Below are 21,697 nucleotides of genomic sequence, written 5' to 3'. Positions count from 1 at the left end.
TTTATCCATTTATTTCATTCGCGAGCGCCGCGATACGCGCGGCAGCACGTAACAGCCCGTTTAGCTTGACTAAAAATCAGTCGGCGATTTATTTCGGGACACACACTCCATTCTATGTGCCCGGGAGCAATTCTTTTACAATCTCGACGCCGCGATAACGCGCTATAATAAATCGCGTGCCGCGCGCGCGTATCGGAGGCTCGTACATCACGCGGGGTCTGGTGCGTCACCGTCGCCGGTTGCCGACGTCGTATAACAGCCCCTCTATATATGTGTACAATCCGCTATTCTCGCGCTCTCGAGAGCCTCAATCGGGAATGTAAGTGGGCAACGATAATTGCACAATAACGCGGCGCGGTTGTACGCCGCGCGCGAGGACTCGACGTCAAGCTTGTGTGTGATGTGCTTGTGTGTCACGCATCCCTGAACGTACTGCGAAAAATGAAATGTAAATGTTTATTAACGCTCGGGACGCCCATCACATATATCGCCGAGCACGTGTATCTAATTTGAATTCCACACATCGGAGAGATTCTGTTTGATACGAGTTAATTATTAATTAAATTTTCGATATATATATATATATATGCGAGAGAATCTATTAAAAAAAAATAGGATATTTTTATCTAAGGACGCGCGTGTCTCGCGCAACGCAAGAAACAGACACGACTCAAGATCTCTCATATTTTACACGGCTTTTCATTTCTTTGTTTAGAAATATAGATTCAAGATAGTTTTTTTTTTTTTCAAGTAACTTCTCGTTCTCGTTCACACACCCGTTCACGCTTTATCCAAGGCCTTTACGTAATTCCCCGACGGAAGCGACAGCGCAAGCGACAGCGAAGGAAGCGAGGAAGTAGCCGGCTACTCCGCCCGCGCGTGGTCCACAACAGAATGCTAATAATGCTAATAATGCAAACTCGGGGATTTAGATCACGGCGTTCCAGTTTCCGTCGCCACGCGTGCTCTCCTATCGTCGCTCTTCCTCTCTCCTCGTCGGTTTTTCCGCGATTTTACGTCCTCACGCCGGGCTCGTCGCTAAACGACCTCGCTTTGCGCGCGACCTCACGTAATTACGTATATAGAAGAAGGAACGAAAAAAAAAAAACCCTGATTCCTGAGAGGCGTGTGCGCACGCTGGTCTCTCGTGATTCGAACGAAGGAGTGAAATGCGTTTTATGCATGACGCTTATCCCGTTGCTGTCGATGCGGATCGGCAAGAGAACTTACTCGGATGGTCCGCGTGGAGTTTTGACGTTGTCCGATAAGCAAAATAGAAAACGCGCGATAAATAAAACTCCCAGCCATGTATCATATATAAAATGTGAAGCGGGATTCACACACAGAGGGTTAATCCCTTTATATATAGGTGTATTTTCCTCGTCTCCGTTGTTGCGCTGTACATCGTCACTCGACCGTGCATTGTGCACTTTGGTAGCCAAGGCTGTCTTTTGAAAATCGATCGCTAGCGCTGCCGGCTGGCCCGAGAAGGCACGAGAAGCGGCAAACCGTTTGTCTTTCAGCGAGACATTTTTTGCGTTTTATGTAAAGAGAGAATTTGCATTATGTACACATATATGAAACACACAAACATGACTTTCTTTTACGATACATCCCGTCGATATTTTATCTTCGTTAGTCACAATTCGCGATGGAGCTAGGCACGTGTGTGTGTGTGTAGGTAGATATAACGTAAAAGCCGGATATCGAGGCACACAAGGCAAGTTAATCGCATCGTAAACCATTAGGGTTGGATACAAATAGCCGGAGAAAAAAAAAGTAGCAGCCAAAACCGGGCGAGGATGATGTACGGCAAATTGCGCGTTCAATTCCGTATAAAATTCTCGGTTCTGTGTAAAAATTCATTATTCACCGTGACAATGGAATAACATCTCGATAAAATTTTCGACACACACATTTTCTGCAGCTTTTCGATAAAAGATTTGTCTTCAAGATAAATTCTGTTTGAGCGAAACGTTTGCATCAAAATAACACTGTTCTGGGAAACAATTAATTTATAAACAAATTCAGAAATAACGCGTTAAAATTGAAGAAGAAAGAATTAAAATAAATATTATATAGTTTAATACGAAAGAAATTTCTTACTCGACGAGATAATATATTACATATGCGCGCGCGTGTGTGTCGCGGTGTGTGGCGTGTACTTTATTAAGAAGGTGACACTGAATAATAAACGTTTATATATGCAGAAATTTTTCACATTTGCGATACCACCACGTGGTTTACTCGGTTGTAGTTACATGTACACGAAGTGACGTGTAAGCAACGAGTCCACAATAAGGACGAAGATAATCCGCTACGGACTGGCAAGGTTGTAGGTATGGTACGCGACATTGAGCGGACGCGCGCGAGCTAGGAAAAGAGCATGCAAAAATGTTTGTTCCGCGGTTAATGAAGTACTTTCCGTCATTCTCTTTTTCCCCGCGCACAATACGTTATTATCTCCGAGCGAGTAAATTCCATGAATAATCGAGCCGCTCACAATGTATACGCGTTATTTGTTATGAATCGCGGAACAGCGCATTTTCGCGAGACGCTCGTTTCGCTGCGCTAGCTGTGATGATTCATTTTTCGCTCTGACGGCGACCGGAAACTGGTACTGACACGCCCACTCATCCTCGATGATCAAAGAAACGCCCGAGATCGACAGTAAGGGCGATATTTATCACAGAGAAAAAGAGAGAGAGAGAGAGAGAACAAGAATAGGAAAATACAGAGTATATTAGAGCTCGTCACTCCCTACGTATATCCCGTAACTCCAAAACGCAAATTTTAAAGAACAACAGTTTAAAAGTTTAAAGCTTCATATTTCATGTTTCTCTAGTTAAGAGATCTTTCGGTTTTAAATTTTTATCTTACTTATGAATATTTTTTTTAATATTTGGTGACCATAAAGAACATGACTTTCTACGTGTCACTATGCAATAAACTGAAAATACCATATGTGACACTTATGTAATTATACGTAGAGAGTATGACGAACTGATGCATAATATAAATATAAACTGAAATAAAAATACGTACTGAAATAAAAATATGAAATTTGTGATAATAATGTAGCAATGTGTAATAAAAAGTCTAACGTAAGGCTATTTTTTCTCGATATATGAGAGACACACACTATTATCAGTCTGCAAACATGACGCACACATGCATATTTACGTAAAATAAATCTGCATTATATTGTTCATAACAATGTGTACGGCCAACGGACCGAGTAATAATTTACAAGACAACGTTCTCTCGAATAAAACGCATACACAATCTCTGATACGAATAATAAAATCAACAGCGAGAGATGGAAGATTTTACGACGGTGCGAAGGAAAATAAGATACTCTTCGAAACATCGCTTTTCTCATCACCACCAGCGTCTTACTGCATTCGAGGTCCCCGTGTTGCTCTGTTCACGCTTCGCGGAGCACAGACAAGATCATAGACGCGCGAATAATTACAGAAGGCGATTGAGAGTTGCGGCCGATGAAAAGAGACGAAGGAAAGAAAGAAAATCTCTCTCTCTCTCTTTTTGTCCTCCCTCAATCGCGCAGCGCGCGCGCGTGTGTATTCGCTCAAGGTGGCACACGGAACAACGCTTTTTCTCACGCGAGAGACGCGAATCGAACGCGACCGATATCTTCCTCTTTTTCTTTCCCTCCCGGCCAATAATAAGTTCGTCCTTCGCGCGTTGAGACCGCGCGGCGAGTCATCCGCCGCGCGGCTCTCCGCAAAGGATCTAAGTGAACGCGTAACGAGTCCCGCGTTCGAGACCCACCCCACTATGAGGCAAGTCCGCCACGCCGTTTACTTTACCGTACTTGCATACAACCTCATTCTACTCACATACCTACAAATTCGCCTTGCCCATTGGTAAGAAAAACTTTTTTCCGCATCTCTCTCTCTCTCTCCCTCTCTTCTCCCATTAAATCTTAGTACACGCACACGGGTAAAAACAATCCGCATGGGGATATATAAGTGGTCTAGCGGGGTAGACGAGAACATAGTCAGTCCGCAGTACCGGCTAGAGATCACAAGCAGCCACCCGCAGCAACATGTTCAAGCTGGTGAGTAAAGTATCTACTTCTCGCGTCGGATCCGAAGCGGAAAAAAAAAAAAAAAAATGCTCGAGGTATATATATACTTTCAACGGAGTACACAGATATTGACGGGATTTTTTCTCGGGAGACGCGAGTTTTTTTAAATGACAACTTGAATTCACTTTGCACGGTGATCTTTCTCTCTTGTAAAATTTCTCGAGGAATTCTGTTTTTCTTTCACATTTCATATTTTCAAAGAAAAAAAATCATCGCAAGCTAACGTCGCATATATGTACTTACATTGCGGAGATTCAAAGTTCATATTTCGAAGGGTGTGACTTTCCCTTGTTGTAACTTGGTTCTTATCTGGAGATTAGACTTATCTCTCCGGTTATATTGGAGAAAGAGCCACAACTCGCAATATCGTGAGAAATGCTCGGACGATCCGCGGGTAACATTTGCTGTGAACTTTACTCGCCGCCGCGGGCGCGATTTTATCTCGCAGAAATACGCTCGTTTCATTCATATCGTATGAATAAATACGCAGTTGAAATCATCCTGGATATGTGGGTAAATAAAGCCAAGAGCTTGTGCATATATGCAACAATGCGGAGCATTTGAACCCAACTCAACCCGCATCGTGATTTAAGACAATCTTGCATAAAAATGTTCAGTCGTATAAAAGACTCGAGTAATAATAGTATATATAGGTATATATACAGCGTGAAACATGATTTCTTGAGAAATTTCTAGTATAAAATCTTTCATAATTTATATACAAATGTCGTCGGTGTCATTTTTTTTAAAAAACAACAAACACATAATTGCTCGGCCACGTTTTCCTCCGTTTCTTTTATCATCGGAGACACTCCGAGAAAAGATAGCGTCAAATTTATCTCTTTGACTTTTATTTATGCGTACACACAAGTATAGGGCGCGCGCGTTATTCATAAAAATGGAACAAGTTCCAATTTCATAGATGTATGTAACTCCGAACAATTTCGTAAATATTTTCCGCGTTTACACGACGTATATCAAGTTGTGTATCAAGTAAGTTTTGCTTCTCTACTCTCTCATCCCCTCCCCAAACTCTGAATTTCGCTCTCCGATTTATGGATTGTCTCGAACGTGCACGAGAGGGAGAGAACGTACTTCCACGCAATACCTTGCCGCTTTACCGCAGATCGTTCTTCTCGCCACCTACGTCGCCTACGCGTCCGCCGGCCTCTATTCCGGATACGGAGGGCTCTACGGCTACGGCGGCGGTTACGGCTACGGCGGCGGTTACGGCTTGGGTCATGGTGTTGCGGCGATCGCAGCACCTGCGGTCACATACGCGCACGCTCCGGTTGCGACCAGTTACGCCAATACGTACAAGGTAAGCGCTCTCAAACGTTGAACGTGTAATCGGATGTTACGACATGAGGAAAGGATTATCAGCGTGTCTCGCTTCGACAATGGGCCGAGAACCCAGAAGGAAATTTCCATTTGCATCGGGCAAGAGCTCCGCGCGAAATAAATTCGGCAGAAATAAAATTCCATCGCTTCGGCGAAATAAAATAAACGTTCTGATGACACGCACCAATGATATTTATTGAAAAAAGAATTATTAGTTTTGCGAATATTAAAAAACAATTTTCTCAATGTTTTCAGTATTTTTTAAATAATTTTATAATTATTTCGTATATAATCACAATTAGGTTTTAAATAAAGTGTTCGGCGAGCAGTACTTGTTCATTGGGACATTTGTCGTCTCAAACGAACTTTCCCCGTAAATCAGTTTCAATTAGAAATTTTTTCAACGAAGATTTAAGAGAGAAAAACAAAAGTTTGATTTAAGAATCGAAGAAATGAACGATGAAGTAATTAAATTAATCTGTCTTTCTGTCTTTCTCTCTTAGGTCGCGGTAGCTCCGACGATTGCAGTAGCTCCAAAAGTCGCGGTTGCACCTGCCATCACTAAGGTCGCGTATGCCGCACCTGCCGCTATCGCGAAGGTGGCTTACGCGCCGACTTATGCAGCGCCAGCGGTGAGCTACGGTCACTATGGATACACGATTCCTCCATCGGTCACATACCTGAATTCTCTCGGATACGGTCATGGATACGGTCTCGGTTATGGTTATGGACTCGGCTATGGTCATGGCTATGGATATTACCATTGAATGTAATAATAATACCACCGAACACCAAAGTCTTCCGGGGCGTGATCGCCCTTTTTCGACGAGTACGACTGTAACGATAGACTCTCTGGCAACTCGCCAGTCTGTTCACACTGCCACGAACTCCGTCATCGGCTATGTATATGAGATGTTTATATAATATATAAATTTTCATCTTTTAAATCTCTCAAGTCTTGTTTTTTTACACCATGTCATGCCAGATTAAATTACCCAAATGATTTACGATATGATTAATTGCTTTTCTTTTTTCTCTCCTGATCGCTGCAATTTCGACAACTCGTCGAATCCAGTTTTTTTTTTTTTTTTTTTTTTGAGAAACCGCATTAACGATCGAAAATCGAGATACGTACGTGTTACAATCCGATATTCATAGTCCGACCTTATATTCAAGACCGCGTCTTAAGTTCATCTTGTGATGTACGAGCTGTTTTTTCTTTTTTGGCTGTAGGGTATCTCAAGTTGAACTTAAGACTATCTTAAATGTGAAATCGGACTATGAATACCGGCCACGGTCTTTTACGCTCGCGGCGGTCCGTCACGTCTGACCGGAGACGCAATTGTTAGAAGCTTTTATACATTCTGTCTAAGACCATCCATCCATCCGTCCGTCCAGCGAAGCGTAAAAAAAGTTGCGCAAGGTGAGAAAGAGGGAGAGTTCTATAGAGTAACGTGCGCGCGGGAGCAAAGAAGAAGCGAGGCTTAAGAGTAGATCAAGGCTAAGGCGAGGCGACGCGCAAACTTTGTTTATATCTCGATCGACGATCGGTCGTTTTCGTTTTTTTTACCCTCTTCTCGGCGTAAAAACTTCAATTTCTCGATTTTATATAATAATAAAGCGCGCACTTTATGTAACATGCATTCGCTTAAATTTGCGCTTTTATCTTCTCGATTCTTAATCCACCCCGTTTTGATAAGTACCCGATTATACTTGAACAACTCTCCACTGATTTAAATACTTAATAACAACGAAGAGAAGTCGAACGATTCTTAAATGGCTTTCGTACAAGTTGAATAACTAAGTATAACTATAGATCGATGAGTAATAGAATATATAATCAGAATTGAGTATTCCTGGTATTTTCCTAGTCTCGATTGGATTATACAAAAAGCTCGATCGGATCGAGATAACGTTCGATTTGTTTAAAAGCTGTTTCGTCACAAAGAACATTATCAAAATTCGAAGACAACATTCCTGGTCTCAATAAAAAAAAAACACAAGGCCCGACGATTAAACTGATGTACGATGCACGCGCGACAAGGTGGTACGTGCAAACTGTTTGCACAAAAAAAAAGAAAAAAAAACGATTCGAGTTCGTTAAAGTCAACATCTCTGTCCGAGAATGTGGACCGATGAAAGAGATACTTGACGCAAATTATGCGTTCTCGTTTCGCGCGAATTTAATTTGCGCAGCGGCGTCTCTCCATGCTTAAAATACAGAGAGCGTCTCGGAGAATCAATTTCTTTTTTCTTTTTTGCACAACTTGTAGTTTTTACTTATTACACATTCTTAACAATTAATAAATGTCAAAGTGAAACTCTGCCGAACAAAAAAATCTATCTAAAGTTATATATTTAAAATAACTCGAGGGGTTTTGTTGCTCTTTTATCAAGTCTTTAAAGTTCAATTCGCGAAAAGTGCTTCGTAAGTATATGCAAAAGACCAAAAATTCATTCCGCGACATTTTGTCGTAGAAAAATGAAGTTTAAGTTGAGCTCGCGATAAAAAAAAAAAAAAGGCATCCGGTGGTCGCGGGACAAGCAGTATATTAAACCGTGCGCCCGTGCGCCGCGCTCCTCGTTTATTCTTCGTCATGTTCGCTCGACGTAATGGCGAAATTTGTGAAATATCACGACGTGAGGGAGTTCGGTCCGCGGACAGTTGCTTATTCATTTATTTACTTTCTTACTTATCGTTGCATGCGATCGTATTTCAGATTTATTGGAGCAGGGTCGTCGTCTCATGGACTCCGCCCAGAAGACCGACGGACCTCTCCTTTTTCGTGGACGAAAATGCGCGTACATATGCGCGCGACGATATCCTCGTGATATCCTCAAAGTGAAACGCACCGGAAAACAAAAATTAATTTCCTTGTTGGAGCGACCGTGCTCCATTTTCCGAGACCGGTGGTAATCAAGTCGGCGAGAGACCTCCTTAATTAGTCTTGATTAATATGGATGGAAAATAAATACACAGAGAGTTAAATAAAATTTTGTTGCATCAATGGTCATAATAAAGCGACCGTTTTAATCATTAAAATAGAATCTGAAGAATTAGTTAAAGGGGAGACCGAGGCACATTGTAACATGCACACAAATTATATTATTAAAAATAACAAACTGTATGCCATATTATGTAATATTGGACACATTACGTCATAGTCACATCCTTTGGCTTTAAGAAAAAAAATATTATTTTTATATATCTTTATACAAACAAAGTTATTTAATGTTAAACACGATCGTGCAAATTTATCAACGTGCCCCGTACTCGGGGTTAGTTGTCACATAAGCCAAAATTCTGATTTCTTTTAAGTGTAAGACAAAAGTAAATATCTGAAGCCTGTAATATATAATTAATTAGTTCTCCTTGTAAATCACTAAAAATCCTTTTTGATTTAGTATACCTCACACTTGTAAAAAATCGTATTTTCACATTTATCAACAAGATATGTATAAGGCCATACGAGCCATTCTCAAGATGTTTTGAGTAGAAACTTGTGTGTGTGTATATATACATACACATGTAACGAATTCAACTTGTAAATTTTTACAAGTGAGTGTTTTTTGAGTTGAAAACTCAATTCTTAAAATCATACGGGATGCCAGATTTGCATCTCACATATGACAGACCCCGGATANCCCCCTAACTAATTTTAAAATTTTGCGAAAAAAACTCCTCGGCCAGGAGTCGAACCTGGAATCTCCGGCTTTCCGTGCCATCGCCTTCCCTGTTAAGGGAGGCTTTCACATTTATGTTTTTTTCTGAAATTTTCTTACAATACCGAGCTAGCGTACGATAGTTTACTTCAAATAATAATGCAACTTGTCGCATTGACAACGGTTTTGTTAAAGTTTCATTTGCATCTTACTGCGCACGGCGATTACTTCCTCGCGCATACTCATCGCGTAACAACTTACCCCCAAACGTTCATTTTAAATAAAAGATATTATATATTTATAAACTGCGATGCGATAACGCATTAAATAAATATAGGAAAAAAAAACTTATTTAAAAGTACCACACTTCTTATACTTAAGATAAAATTGCAATTAGAAATTTAAAAATCAGTGAAATTACTAAAAAAATCAATATAAGAAAAGTCTACTTCTCATGTTCAGTTTTACAAAAGTGTTCGTAAATATCATATATCATGTTTTTAAGAAAAGCTATTTCCTACACGTTACTAACACGATAGTTAGCAACTTAAAATATAAAGAAGAATATTTTTCAAGATTTAGTAAGCAAGATAATAGTTAGTTTGACAACTAACCCCGTGTCACAATCTAACACGGTCTCCCCTAATTATCGAGTTTGTTACTTTTTATTTCTCAATTATGCAATTCGATATGCCAGATTATGTGAAAAATCTATTTGGCGTTTTTATTTATAAAAATAAAAAACAAATAAACAACGATAAATAATATAACCCTCTTCCATACGTGTGTATATTAAACCAAATATTTATCGAAGTGCGCAGCTCGCGTGCAAACACATTCCAACGTCAAACAATCATTCTGATTGATATCACACGACCCCGATGCATCGTAATTAATACCTTACACACATGATTCCCATAGTAAAATGGATACAAACGCAACCGTCGTACCGTTGCCATATCAATTCTATTGCACGAACGCGCGATATAAACGCGCGTACCGTCAATTACTACTACCACGTCGACTGAAGCCCGCGCTCACAACTTGCAATAAGAGCGTACAATGTGGTATTGTGTAATAAAGTAGCCCGAGACCGAGTTTATTTCAGGATCGCAAAATAACATAAGTGACTTTTGAATGACGTTTCTACGGTGAGCGATAGGCAACGTAGGAACGTATAGAAGAGTTATATTGCGATTCGTCCGAGAAGGTCACGCAACTTTCTACGACAACATCATCGTGAATTCATTGCGTTGACCTCGCAAACTCGATGTACGAGGTCTCTATGAGAGTCTTATTTTCTTCCGATCGATATAAATTGTAAACTGTTTCCCCGAATTAATCGAATGCTTGTGGAATTAATTCATTTTGCAAAATTTATTTTTGACAACTAACACTCGGCTCTGCAACTATAGAAAAGCTACGCTACGGATATAAAGTGGAAATAAAAAGGGATGTATCTTTTTTGTTAAAGCTATTTCTTTCGAAATACATTGTGTTTTACTTACGGCGTTCGTAATGCATGAATCTTTGAAACCCGCTATTTGAGCCAAAAAAACACGGTCTACCGAAATTAAAGTCAGAAATAATATTACGTAAAATGACTCCGGAGGTTTCGCGATTACTTGCTTATGTACGAGAGCGCATTTGGCTTTGCCTGTAATTCGAGCGTTTTGACGTAGGCCGGGGCATTAAAATTCTCTTTGAGACCTAAGCACTGTAAGAGGATTACTTTTCGCTCGGCGAACATATATCTCGTTTTTCGATGAGTCAATGTCCGCTGTCGTTGACGAATCGGTTGAAATAACTCTCACAGAAAAACACAGAAAAACTTTTTCTTTTTGTTTTTATTTATTTATTTATTTTGACGTAAATGTGTGCAATTAATTTATTATCTCTGCGTGTGTGACATATGAAATTATAAATTTTGTTTTCCATAATGACATTTCGATTCCACAATATTAGGAGACACCGCTGTCAGTCGACATCCTGCGTAAAGTAAGATCGGTCCCGCGTTGTTCCTAATGAAGCTGTACATCCGACACGTCACTCTTCAGTAGATGTAGCTGACGGCAGGTGCGGCGTAAGCGACGTGCGCAGTGTGCGTCGCGTATGTAAGCGGGGCTGCGTGTGCGGCATAGGCGAGCGGGGCTGCGGGTGCGGTGTAGGCGACCGGGGCGGCGTGCAACAGCGACGCGGGATGCGCCGAGTACGCGACTGCCGGTGCCGAGGCGATCAGGCCGGGAGCGGGCGCAGCCAGGGCGCAGGCAACGACAATGAAGAGAACGGCGACTCGGAACATGATGATGAGTTTTGCTTGTGAGGATTGACTCGGCAAACTGAACTGACGTTGAACTCTCTTTCTCGTCAGAGATTTTTCTTGCGAGACGAAAGACAATCGACTGATACCAAAATTCGTTTCTCGTCACTTTTTTATAGAAACCGAAGAACCCCCCTTACTACGTGAGAAAACTGGTTTCTCTCTCTTAATCGCTTCCACACCTTTGTGATTCCAAAGTGTCCGCGACCCGCGGCGATTACGTACACGGGCCAAGGTCTTCCGGATTCAACCAAATTTCACCGATTAAGAGATTTCAACCGTTCCTCGGATGGGTGAATTGAGAGGGGAGAGGGGCCGAGGAGCCTCGCGGGGCTCGTGCCATGGTCGCGATACGATCGACAGGTCGGACAATCGTGTGTCGCATACAATTCTCGATTATAGTAATTAAATATAGTATTATATTGATATGTTATTCCTTTTAACAATATCGCGGTTTGTGCGATGCCAATTTCTCCGGGGATGCAGTCCCTACCGTGTAGAATTAATGACTGATAGCAATGATCCACCATGTGTAAATAATTTACACACAATAGTTAATTCCACGTACGAATTTGCGGAATAGACAAAGTAATGAGTTTGTTAATTTAATAATGAATTATTAAATATACATGTGAATTCTACACATAAATCTGTTATAAGAGCTCGTGCATTATAAATTATTTTGATCAAACATATTGCGTTATGAGACGGGAATGTAAAATTTTAAACGTATCCGGAGCGACATTGGTCGCGATATTTGTCAACTGATGAGAGATGTGTGTAGCGGCAGAACTACACTGCGTGCATGCACCTTGCATAAACACTATAATATTTCATGCGACGCACACATACACGCACACAGGTTGGATTGCGTGTAGAAACGGTCGATAGTCCCTGTCGTACATATACGTCTATAGCCGACTGTCACAACCGCTGCAAGAAGTGCGTCGTTACGATTTTCGTCGGTGCGCGAGAGCTGTCACGCATTGTCAGTGTCGATGCGTGATTGCGCAAAAGCGACGAGTCAGTCTGCGTAACGCATGACAGAGAAAAGGACACACATGCAAACAACATGTACATACGTCTCGCTCGTTTACATTACACGCGTTGTATGCAAGGTACGTCACGCGAGATTGTGTAAGTCGAGCATCTACTTTCGCGACTCGTGTCACAATGCTTCCTCACGATCTGTCTCTCCCTCCCCATCACTCGCGCCCCGAGTCTGGTTCTTCATCCGTTTTACTGGTTACGAATGTATCGTAATATATGTAAGCGTAACAGGCAGCCCCGATCTGCATTTAATCATTAATTTAATCACTTATTTTGGAGAAAGATATTGTATACAAAACTTATGAGAAAAAGAGAGAGAGAGAGAGAGAGTGTGTGTGTAAAATAAAAAGAGAAATATAGATAAAAATATAGACGAGTATCAAATTAATTGCATTTTAATATAAAAAAAATTCAAAATAATTCTCACAGAAAGAAATTGAAAAAATGAACAAATTACATTATAAAAAATAAAAATGAGTTTCCTTTATTTTTGCTTAATTAAAAGAAAAAACTTTAATAAAAAAAAAAACAAAAAAAACATTTAATCCCGTACGCACGAATATCGCCGAGCAATTTCGCATACGCGGGAAATTTTTCGAACCTTTTTGGATGAGCAAAAGTACCGCACACACCGCACAAGAAAAAAATTATTATTGCGCACACATGCTCATTAAAACAACGTACGCGCTTGTTGTTGTTGTTTTTTTTTATGGAATAAAAAAGCCCGCTCGACCATCCGGAGAGACCTCCGAGAAAGCAAGGCGACCCGGCTCGTAAATCGTTGCAATTCATAAGCATTAAAATGGGGTAAAGCACAAAGAGGAAGAGAAGCGTTACCGCCTAAACGACCAAAGTCAGGGCAAACAACCTGAAATTGTCCTTTGCGCGAACGAGTTAACCATTTTAACCGAGGTTCCGCCGGTCTAACGTCTGACACGTATTTTAATTGTCCAAATTATTGTTAAGCGCTTACACACGCTTGCGTGCACACGTTCTGGAAACACGCGCGCGCGAAACAGACATTTCAATAACAAAATTTCCTCCACGTTTCCTACTATCGTCAATCAAGTGGCTATCAATGTCACACCTCGGCATATGTCGAAAATTAATCACGGGAAGTGACAGGCCGGCTTTGCGTCCTCGCCCGCGGCAAATTCGGGTTCGTGATTTCAAGTACAGAATTTCAGAGAGACCAAATTTACCGGAGACTGCGAACATAACGTGCGCACGTAATAAATCGTTTGTAATTATGTACAATTAGTAACGACACGCCCATACGATCGACGATACTTGATGATCGATAATCGAAGTTATTGTTAAACCTCGGTTCGAGCGTGTTGTGTGTACGCGCTTGCGCACAGAAAAGAATATTCGGATATTAAAGGTCATCAACAATCACGATCACCCTTTCCCGCTTCTTCGTCCTTCCCGAAGCAACAAAACGATGATCGACATCTCGGTTTCCGATCGAGGCTGTGCGTCATACGAGGGTATCTATACAACACGTAGTGAAGGGTCCGGCTGGCCAAGTCCTTGGCAGTGTTCCTCCTGTCCTTTGCCTGGCGCAACAAAAAACGAGCATCGAAAAACGACAACGAGACGCGGTAAGGCAACAGGAACCGCTCGGGACCGGGTGCTCCGCAATATTCCGAGTTTCGAGGTGGGAGAGGTCAGTCCCGACGAATATAAGAGGGTCCTAGTCCACCGTTCGGACATCATTCGCTCTTCAGCTCAGTCAGTAGAAGCAAGAAGCGCATTCACTCACCACACCAACCATGTACAAACTCGTCGCTCTCTTCGCCTTGTTGGCCTGTGTCGCCGCCGCGCCTGCACCGGGTCTTCTCGCGGCACCAGCTGCTCTCCACGCGGCGCCGGTTGTCGCGGCAGCGCCCGCGGTCGCAGTCGCCCACACGTTGCCGGTCGCCACCAGCTACGCTAACACCTACAAAGTGTCTGTGAAGAGCCCGCTGGTCGCCGCTGCCCCCGTCGCCTACGCCGCACCGATCGTCAAGACCGCGCCGGTTGTCGCCGCCGCACCGGTCGTCGCCGCCGCTCCGGCCACCGTAGTCGCCCATGCCGCACCACTCGCCTACGCCGCACACGCCCCTATCGTCGCACTCCATTAAGAAATACATCTAGCCATCGTTTTCATTTCGTGACCGACGTGCCGAAGAAGAGCGTTTTCCGCATGACGACGACGACTTATCGGAACGATCGGCCAGTCGATCGAACGATCATCAACCATCACCAGGCAACTATTCGTTGAAGACCCTCACCGAAATTGTATCAGCCAGTCCGTACGATCGAACGATCGATCGCTGCGATTAATTTTAAACAATAAAATTGCCATTTTTGCTTTAATCCTGTTTGTTTCTTCATTTCTCTTGTCCACTTCTCCAGTTTATTTATGTGTGTATTTTTTATGTAACTTTGAAGAGAGAGACCTTTCTTTAGAGATATATAGAAATAAAACGATACCATCTCCTTCTTTTCGAAAGAGAGTTATCGCGCTCTATCTTAACGACCAGTTTATTGTATTTTCACCTCATTGAAAGCAGAAGTTCGCATCCTTTCTACCTTCCTACCTGGGTCAGGTCAAGTTAGGTTAGATTATCGAGGATCACGGGTTATTTCTCACTCGCGTTTTTCTTCGTTTAAGTTCGAGAAAATTCGAACTTTTTCCTCACACGAACGATCCGCAAACACGAAGCGCCGTGTGATCACAAGGTGATCTAGTTCTTACAATTTTTTTTTCTTTTTTATTTGGACACACACAACGCACGCGCGTGCCACCCTTCCCCTCCCCCCGAATGTAGTACGTCCACCTATACCTAGCTATCTACCTATCCGTTTACGTGAGGCTTTTCTCAAAACAGGATTTGGAACGACTCGATGAAAAGTGTTTACCGACTTGGCGATCAACGTTTGTTTGAGTTTCGGCTTTAGCGCCCTTCTGTCTCGACAGAGAAACTTCGCCGCGCGTTGTCGGGTCACGTATTGAATATATTTGCAGGTAACACACACACACACACATACGCACACATATACAAAACTGTCTATGCACTTTTCACGAACCTAACTTGTTAAATTCTTTACGGGGGGAGGGGGAGGAGGAGCTTCAAAAAGGTCTCCGCGAGAAAAAGAGGAAAGATTCTACCGAATTATTCAATATCGTAGCTATGGTTTTCTCGTAAGAGAAGAGTTGTGGACGCAACTATGTAACATGTATGCTGCCGCATACGTTATATATATCGAAAATGTGTCAATCTTGTATTATATTGCAGAGTTTTATTCTGTAACATTGACGCATCCTCTCTCTTTTGTTACATTCTAATAGAAGAATCAATAGATATTATTTTGTTTAATTATTTTTTCTTGTTAGAGAAGTAACTAAATTATAAAATAATTTAAAACTCGAGCTATTTCTAGGATGCGATGTTATTCTCATTTTCACACATATCGCGACATCGTTTTTTTTGTTCGATTCGCTTTTGGTATTCTCAACACCCAGCGAGAAACGGATAAATGAGATCGTTAAGATTAAGCGCGTTTTCGGCCGCAATTTTACGCTCGAGCGCTTTTTGTACGTTTCCCCGGAGGAGTATCCACTCCGGTGTTTCTATGGCGCAAGTGCTTATTGTTACTGGTAGGTGAAGAGCAAAAGTAAAGACTCGAGATCGTTGGAGGCCCTTTGTTTGATCGTCAAGTGCGCCCCACAAACTCACAGTAAAATGACAAAAAGCTTAACGCTTTTGGGAACCAACAGAACGCAATCTATATCTTTTGTTTATATCTTATATTCTTTGTTCTCGTCTCCTTTTTCGTATTGTGTTTTTAGTTTGTTTCAAAATTTCAATTTTACGTTCTAATTTAGAGAAAGGAAGAGAGAGAGAGAGAGAGAGAGAAAAAAGACACATATAGTTATATAATAATAGTAAAAAAGTATGTACGTGTAATAATTCTTCTATATTTACGCGCGTTTATTTTTGCAGGTATATGTTTTTTTTGTTCTTATTTTTGAAAAAGCACAAAACAGAAAAAGCACAAAAATGTATTTGAAAAAATATTATTTTCTTACCGCAAATATTTTATCAGAGAATTCAAGAGAATATCTCTCCCTCTCAACCCTCGAGAACCCTTAATATTTTACACGCGAATAAGAAGTACGTACGTTTTCAGGATCATATTTTACACACGTGCATATATTCATGCAAGAAAGTAGATGCGCCTTCGGCGCATTGAATATTCGTCGACGTATCCGTGAAACTATAGACAGGCAGTGTGTTGAGTTCTTATTGCGCGGACCTTGAAGGTTTTCTCTCACAAAGATAACGGAAGTGCTCTCCTATATAAGCACGTGTGGAATCGCGCTTATGTGCAGATCAGTCCCAGGTTCTGATCCAAAAGTAACGAAAACTCATCGTCATGTTTAGTCTGGTAAGATCAAATGTTTCTTTATCTTATTTTTAATACAATACCGCGCCCTTTTACGATCAAGATAAAAATAATACAAACGCGTACGTAATCTCTTTAAATCATTCTTCTGATAAATTTTTTCAATTAGAGATATTACGATTAAAAACGTTAATTGTGTCGCCAAACGTTATTCCGAGCACATTTTGATGACAAAAAATTCACCGCGATCTTAAAAGACAGTTTGAAAATATTGACGCTCCCGCGGTGCGTTTCTATAGTTCTTCGAAAACACCCGTAGGTTCAATATCGACGAAAAGAATATCGGCGACGAATTTGTTTATCTCTTTTTTCAGGTGGTTATTACCGTCCTGGCGAGCATCGTCTCGGTGCAATGTGGAACCATTCTCACGCCCGTCGTCGGCAAGCTCGTATCCGAAAGGGTCGTCGAGTCTCATGGCAACAACGTGGTGCACGCGTCCGCGCCCTTAGTGGCTACGGCGCCCGCGTTGCTCAAGTACGCGGACGTAGCGGTGTTACAGCCGCAGCCGGCGGTAGTAGCCAAAGCCGCCCTGGTTGCCGAAAAGACGATCGAGGCACACGGACACCACATCGTCCACAACGCGCAACCGCTGGCGGCCGTCGAGTCGCATGTCGCGATACCCGCGATCGCCGCTCGCGAAATAACGTACGCGTCGCCGGTCTATTACTCGGCGTATCCACATCAGCTGGTCGCCGAGAAGACCGTGTCCAGTTACGGACACAGTATTCAACATATCGCGTGATGGCCGAGCCAAAGTTTTTTACTCGGTGACTTTCTAAAGAGCAGCTATGAATTTATAGAACTCTGTTTCGGAACAAAATCGTAGTGCCGCTTTTAGAATAATTCTAAAAAAGAAACAATTGTTTTCAATCTATTTTTTTTATTTAAAAAAGTCACATGGAAATTAATAAGATTAGTAAGTTTGAAAATCTTTGCGTGCTCTTTAGAGAGAAAAGGCTATACGTTATTTGACCTTCGGCTTTCGCAATTGGAAAATCGCTGTCACTCAACCGACAATTGTTATCGATCACGGTTTCGACAATCATCACACGATAACGTTGCGTCTTCGTAGATCACTTTGGAAACTGTCGCAAGTTCAGGAGATTTGCGCGATGATCCACGTTGTACAAAAAGGCGGAACGGAACCGGCAGTCTTGACCTGGGAAAGAGGCCGGTCAGCCGCGCTTTCATCGACATTTCACACAAAAGAGATCAAAGAATTCAATGTAAATCCTTTAATAAAGTCTCGTACATTCCTATATCTGTATTTGATATTTGAAGAAATAAACTTTACGAGTCATATCTCGTGCAAAAAGCTCAGAATCCGCATGTGCGCGACTACGTCTTTGTCATGCTAATATTCCTTCGGATATATCGGAATCGTTCGCGTCCGATTTATACGCAGATGCGTATCCTGCAATCCTGTCAGCGCATTGTCACGATCCGATGCGCCTCGACATATCGATTTGTACAACTTCGATATAAATTGCCCGAAGTGCAACGAAGGTGCGTGTACAGCGCTTGAACCTTTCAAGGTCTCGGGTGAACGAACCGACGGGTATTGCTAATGACCTCGGTATCTCTCTGGTCCGCGGAGCTTGTGTTGTTGTGAGCCTCGTCGGATCGCGCGCGCGCGCGCGTGTGGGTATCCACGGCGCGTAGTCGCGAACGCGCGCTGGCCTATCGAACTTTCTCGTGTCTCCCTTTCTTAAATCACGCTCATCCTACAACCGCGGATATATGTACGTGTACACGAATGTTGCACATGTATATATATATACGTACATTCGTGCCCGGAGAAAATACCAAACGAGAGAATTACAGCGGGGACGGTACACTACGTGCTGCGTCCGAGGGACGTGGATCGATAATTGAAAAATGCGAACTCGAAGGGATTGTTTCACGAAATAAGAAGAAATGGAAACGGGAGGTAATGGAAGAAACGTTTTCTCAGTACCAGACATTATTCTTATCGATGTGCCGTGTATTTGCCGCGCACGTTTCACAGATTTATATATATATATATATATATATATCTGGCGCGTAATGCCGAAGAAATGATAATGCGGTACCGCTATTACTTTACGTCGTCGTCGAAGTAAACTTTAGTCGGAAAAATATATACGAGATAATCTATTTTCTATTGTCTCTATATTATATTCTATAACCAGATAACTTAATCCCTAAACTCAAGTTAAACGTTAATTAATTCTGATCGTTAAATCAGGTGTTTTGTGATCTTGTGTATAATGTCGCGTTGTAAACAACAGTTACAAGTTAGTTGGACTAGAAGCGCGCGAAGCATATATTGCAAACAATCGGCGCGCATCCCAGAGTCAACGACGAAGCGCCGTATTGCAATCGCAATCTTGCTCGTCCCTGAAACCAACGAGGAATGCGGCGGTACGGCAGTTAGGAACTTTTGTAGTACCGGACGAGTCTACTTTTTACGGTATCTCCCGAGACCTCTATAAGTACGAGGAGACCGAGCTGGCGCGCGCACTGACAGAGCATCGTTCCCGTGTGCATCCGCGCAGAATCCTTGACCGAAGACGTCATGCTACGATTTGTAAGTAAATTTTCGTCGGAAAGGTGCGCGATAAAAAAAAACTTCCTGATTAATTTTGATAAATAATTTACAACGCGTAAATAATTTACAATATAATATTACACATATGTCAATTTATATTTATCATTAGTTTTCTGAACAAATTTGCGTGCACCGAAAATATATTTTGTTCATCCGTAGCTGTTATGCATGAGGATTGTTTTTCCGGGCAATAGTTGCGTCACGTAAACTCATTTGCTTTTCGCACGGTTCAATGGTTACTTATATTCCCCGAGATGTGTATTTGTGTGAGTGTGTGTACATGTACGCGCGCTTCTCGCCAAAGTTTTCCAATTTAAATAAAAGTGAACTTTCTCCCTCTCTTTCTCTCTTTCTCTCTCTTACGAGTCAATGATTATTTGCAGATTCTCCTCGGCGTTTTCGTCGGTCTGGCGTGGTCCGCGCCGGCACCGGCACCGAAACCGGCGCCCGCTCCTAAACCACTTACTCTCGTCTCGGAATTGAAGACCCCGGCGTCGACCACCAAGCTCGCACCACTTGTCGCGCCGATCGCCACACCGGTAATCGCACCGGTTTCCCGTATCGCATACGCTACACCGGTTTTATCACACGTAGGTATTTAAGTTTAAGAAATCCGAAGCGGTCAATTTTCTCGCACTTTCATTAAATATCCGAGATTCAATTGTAGCAGTTTTTTTTTTATTTTTTTCTTCTACAGTTTTTTCCAGAATACTGAAAAAAATTTACTGACCTAAGTTATTTTCTTCGCAGATAGTTTTAACAAAAGTCATTTTAAAGGTGTTTTTTCTAAGTTTGCAATTACTGTTCAAAGTGATCTTTCCTTCGTTTCTTTTTTTATATTTGAAAATTTATTGCAAGATCGCAGTTTCAATTGATTAACGTACGATTCTTTTGTTTCTTATGTTAAATTAATGTTTTATTAGGTATCGCCATACGCCTATGCTTATTCCGCGCCGATCGCAGAGATCCCGTCGAGTTACTCGATCGAACAACATGGGTACCATATTACCTACTGACCGCAAAAATCATCGTACCGGTAGCCGACGACCCCAGTGAAGCCCGTGTGGAAGTTTGTGTAGCAGCTCGCAGCTTATCTCTCTTCATCGATAATCATCGCCTATCGTGTAATCTCATTCACGCAAAAAAAAAAAGAACTTGATGAAAGTCGCTTTGTTTGTTTATTTAAATATCCATTTCCTCTCCTCAACCGTTCATGTTTCTTTAACATCCGCGAACGAAGCGCATGTAATCATCACGTAATTCTTCCGGAAGAAAAGATCTCTTGTTGGAATTTTTATATATTTTTTTAACAAACATGTGTTTACATTACACACACACACGTACAGTATTTTACTTATTTGAGATAGAATTATTAATGCTCTCTCTCTCTCCATCCGCCGTTATCGCGCTGTTTGCGACGTTATTCTTTGCGTCGTAGTGTCTATTTCCATTCAGTCCGTGTCGAAGAAAACATATAAGGATGTTCAAATTGGGTCAAGACAATTCACGCGCGGGTTAACGCGGCGTGATCCGCGACGCAAAATTCCCAGTGTTACAAGAGAGATCGCGGAAAATCCCTGTTACGCAATGAAGCGAGGTGCGTGGAAGGCGCGCACGTGAAAGGAAATCGACAGCGGGTGCGGCGTTTTGTGATCACCGATACGTGACAAGAAAGAAGAAGTTTCCTTTAAGGGCCTTAGATCTTGCTTGCTCTGACTCTGAGTAAATTTTTGCCGGGAGTGCGGAAAACCGAGAGAGACGAAACTGAAAATTCTCACGTTATTCTCTTCGCTCAAAATCATAAAGAAATCGCGTAAACTTCCACGCAGCGCGGGAACTATTGGCGAGATTCGATTGGACAAAAAAAAATTCCCGTGAGATTCGAAAAGCGGTAAAGTTCACTGACACGAAAATCGACGACACGACCCTTGAAATGTACGCGGGCGCTTTCTCCCGGATTCTGAGAGTCTAACGACTCACCACAGGGCGTAGATAATTTCGACGAAGACGCGTCGCTTGACTTCCTTTGACAATAAATATCTAGTCTGGTTTATGTTTATACAACGTGTTGTGCAATCGCGTTCTGATGGATGCACGTGCTCATGATAGTCGGTTTTTCCCAGCGAGATAGAAGCGTCTCTCGAATTAAGTTCTTCTCGACTTTCT

General features: G+C 42.0%; 4 protein-coding genes across 4 annotated transcripts; all 4 read left to right on the top strand.

The window, feature by feature from the left end:
• The first annotated feature begins 4,013 nt into the window (after nucleotides 1-4,013).
• LOC109858889 (cuticle protein 64-like) lies at nucleotides 4,014-6,403 on the top strand. The gene is made up of 3 exons (XM_020436575.1): nucleotides 4,014-4,081; nucleotides 5,238-5,432; nucleotides 5,956-6,403. The coding sequence occupies exons 1-3, from the start codon at nucleotides 4,070-4,072 to the stop codon at nucleotides 6,217-6,219; spliced, it is 471 nt and encodes a 156-aa protein (XP_020292164.1). The 5' UTR covers nucleotides 4,014-4,069; the 3' UTR covers nucleotides 6,220-6,403.
• A 7,607-nt stretch (nucleotides 6,404-14,010) lies between these two features.
• Nucleotides 14,011-14,846, top strand: LOC109858890 (cuticle protein 38-like). Its single transcript, XM_020436576.1, has one exon. It carries the CDS (start codon nucleotides 14,261-14,263, stop codon nucleotides 14,609-14,611), a length of 351 nt encoding a protein of 116 aa, XP_020292165.1. The 5' UTR covers nucleotides 14,011-14,260; the 3' UTR covers nucleotides 14,612-14,846.
• Nucleotides 14,847-16,828: 1,982 nt separating this feature from the next.
• LOC109858880 lies at nucleotides 16,829-18,261 on the top strand. The gene is made up of 2 exons (XM_020436559.1): nucleotides 16,829-16,922; nucleotides 17,255-18,261. Exons 1-2 carry the CDS (start codon nucleotides 16,911-16,913, stop codon nucleotides 17,681-17,683), a joined length of 441 nt encoding a protein of 146 aa, XP_020292148.1. The 5' UTR covers nucleotides 16,829-16,910; the 3' UTR covers nucleotides 17,684-18,261.
• A 1,150-nt stretch (nucleotides 18,262-19,411) lies between these two features.
• Nucleotides 19,412-20,695, top strand: LOC109858881. The gene is made up of 3 exons (XM_020436560.1): nucleotides 19,412-19,510; nucleotides 19,915-20,121; nucleotides 20,455-20,695. The coding sequence occupies exons 1-3, from the start codon at nucleotides 19,499-19,501 to the stop codon at nucleotides 20,545-20,547; spliced, it is 312 nt and encodes a 103-aa protein (XP_020292149.1). The 5' UTR covers nucleotides 19,412-19,498; the 3' UTR covers nucleotides 20,548-20,695.
• Nucleotides 20,696-21,697: the final 1,002 nt, after the last annotated feature.

Source organism: Pseudomyrmex gracilis, unplaced genomic scaffold (genome assembly GCF_002006095.1).
Source record: "Pseudomyrmex gracilis isolate BER0280 unplaced genomic scaffold, ASM200609v1 scaffold_229, whole genome shotgun sequence".
NCBI lineage: Eukaryota > Metazoa > Arthropoda > Insecta > Hymenoptera > Formicidae > Pseudomyrmex > Pseudomyrmex gracilis.
This window is presented reverse-complemented; position numbering and strand designations above follow the sequence as displayed.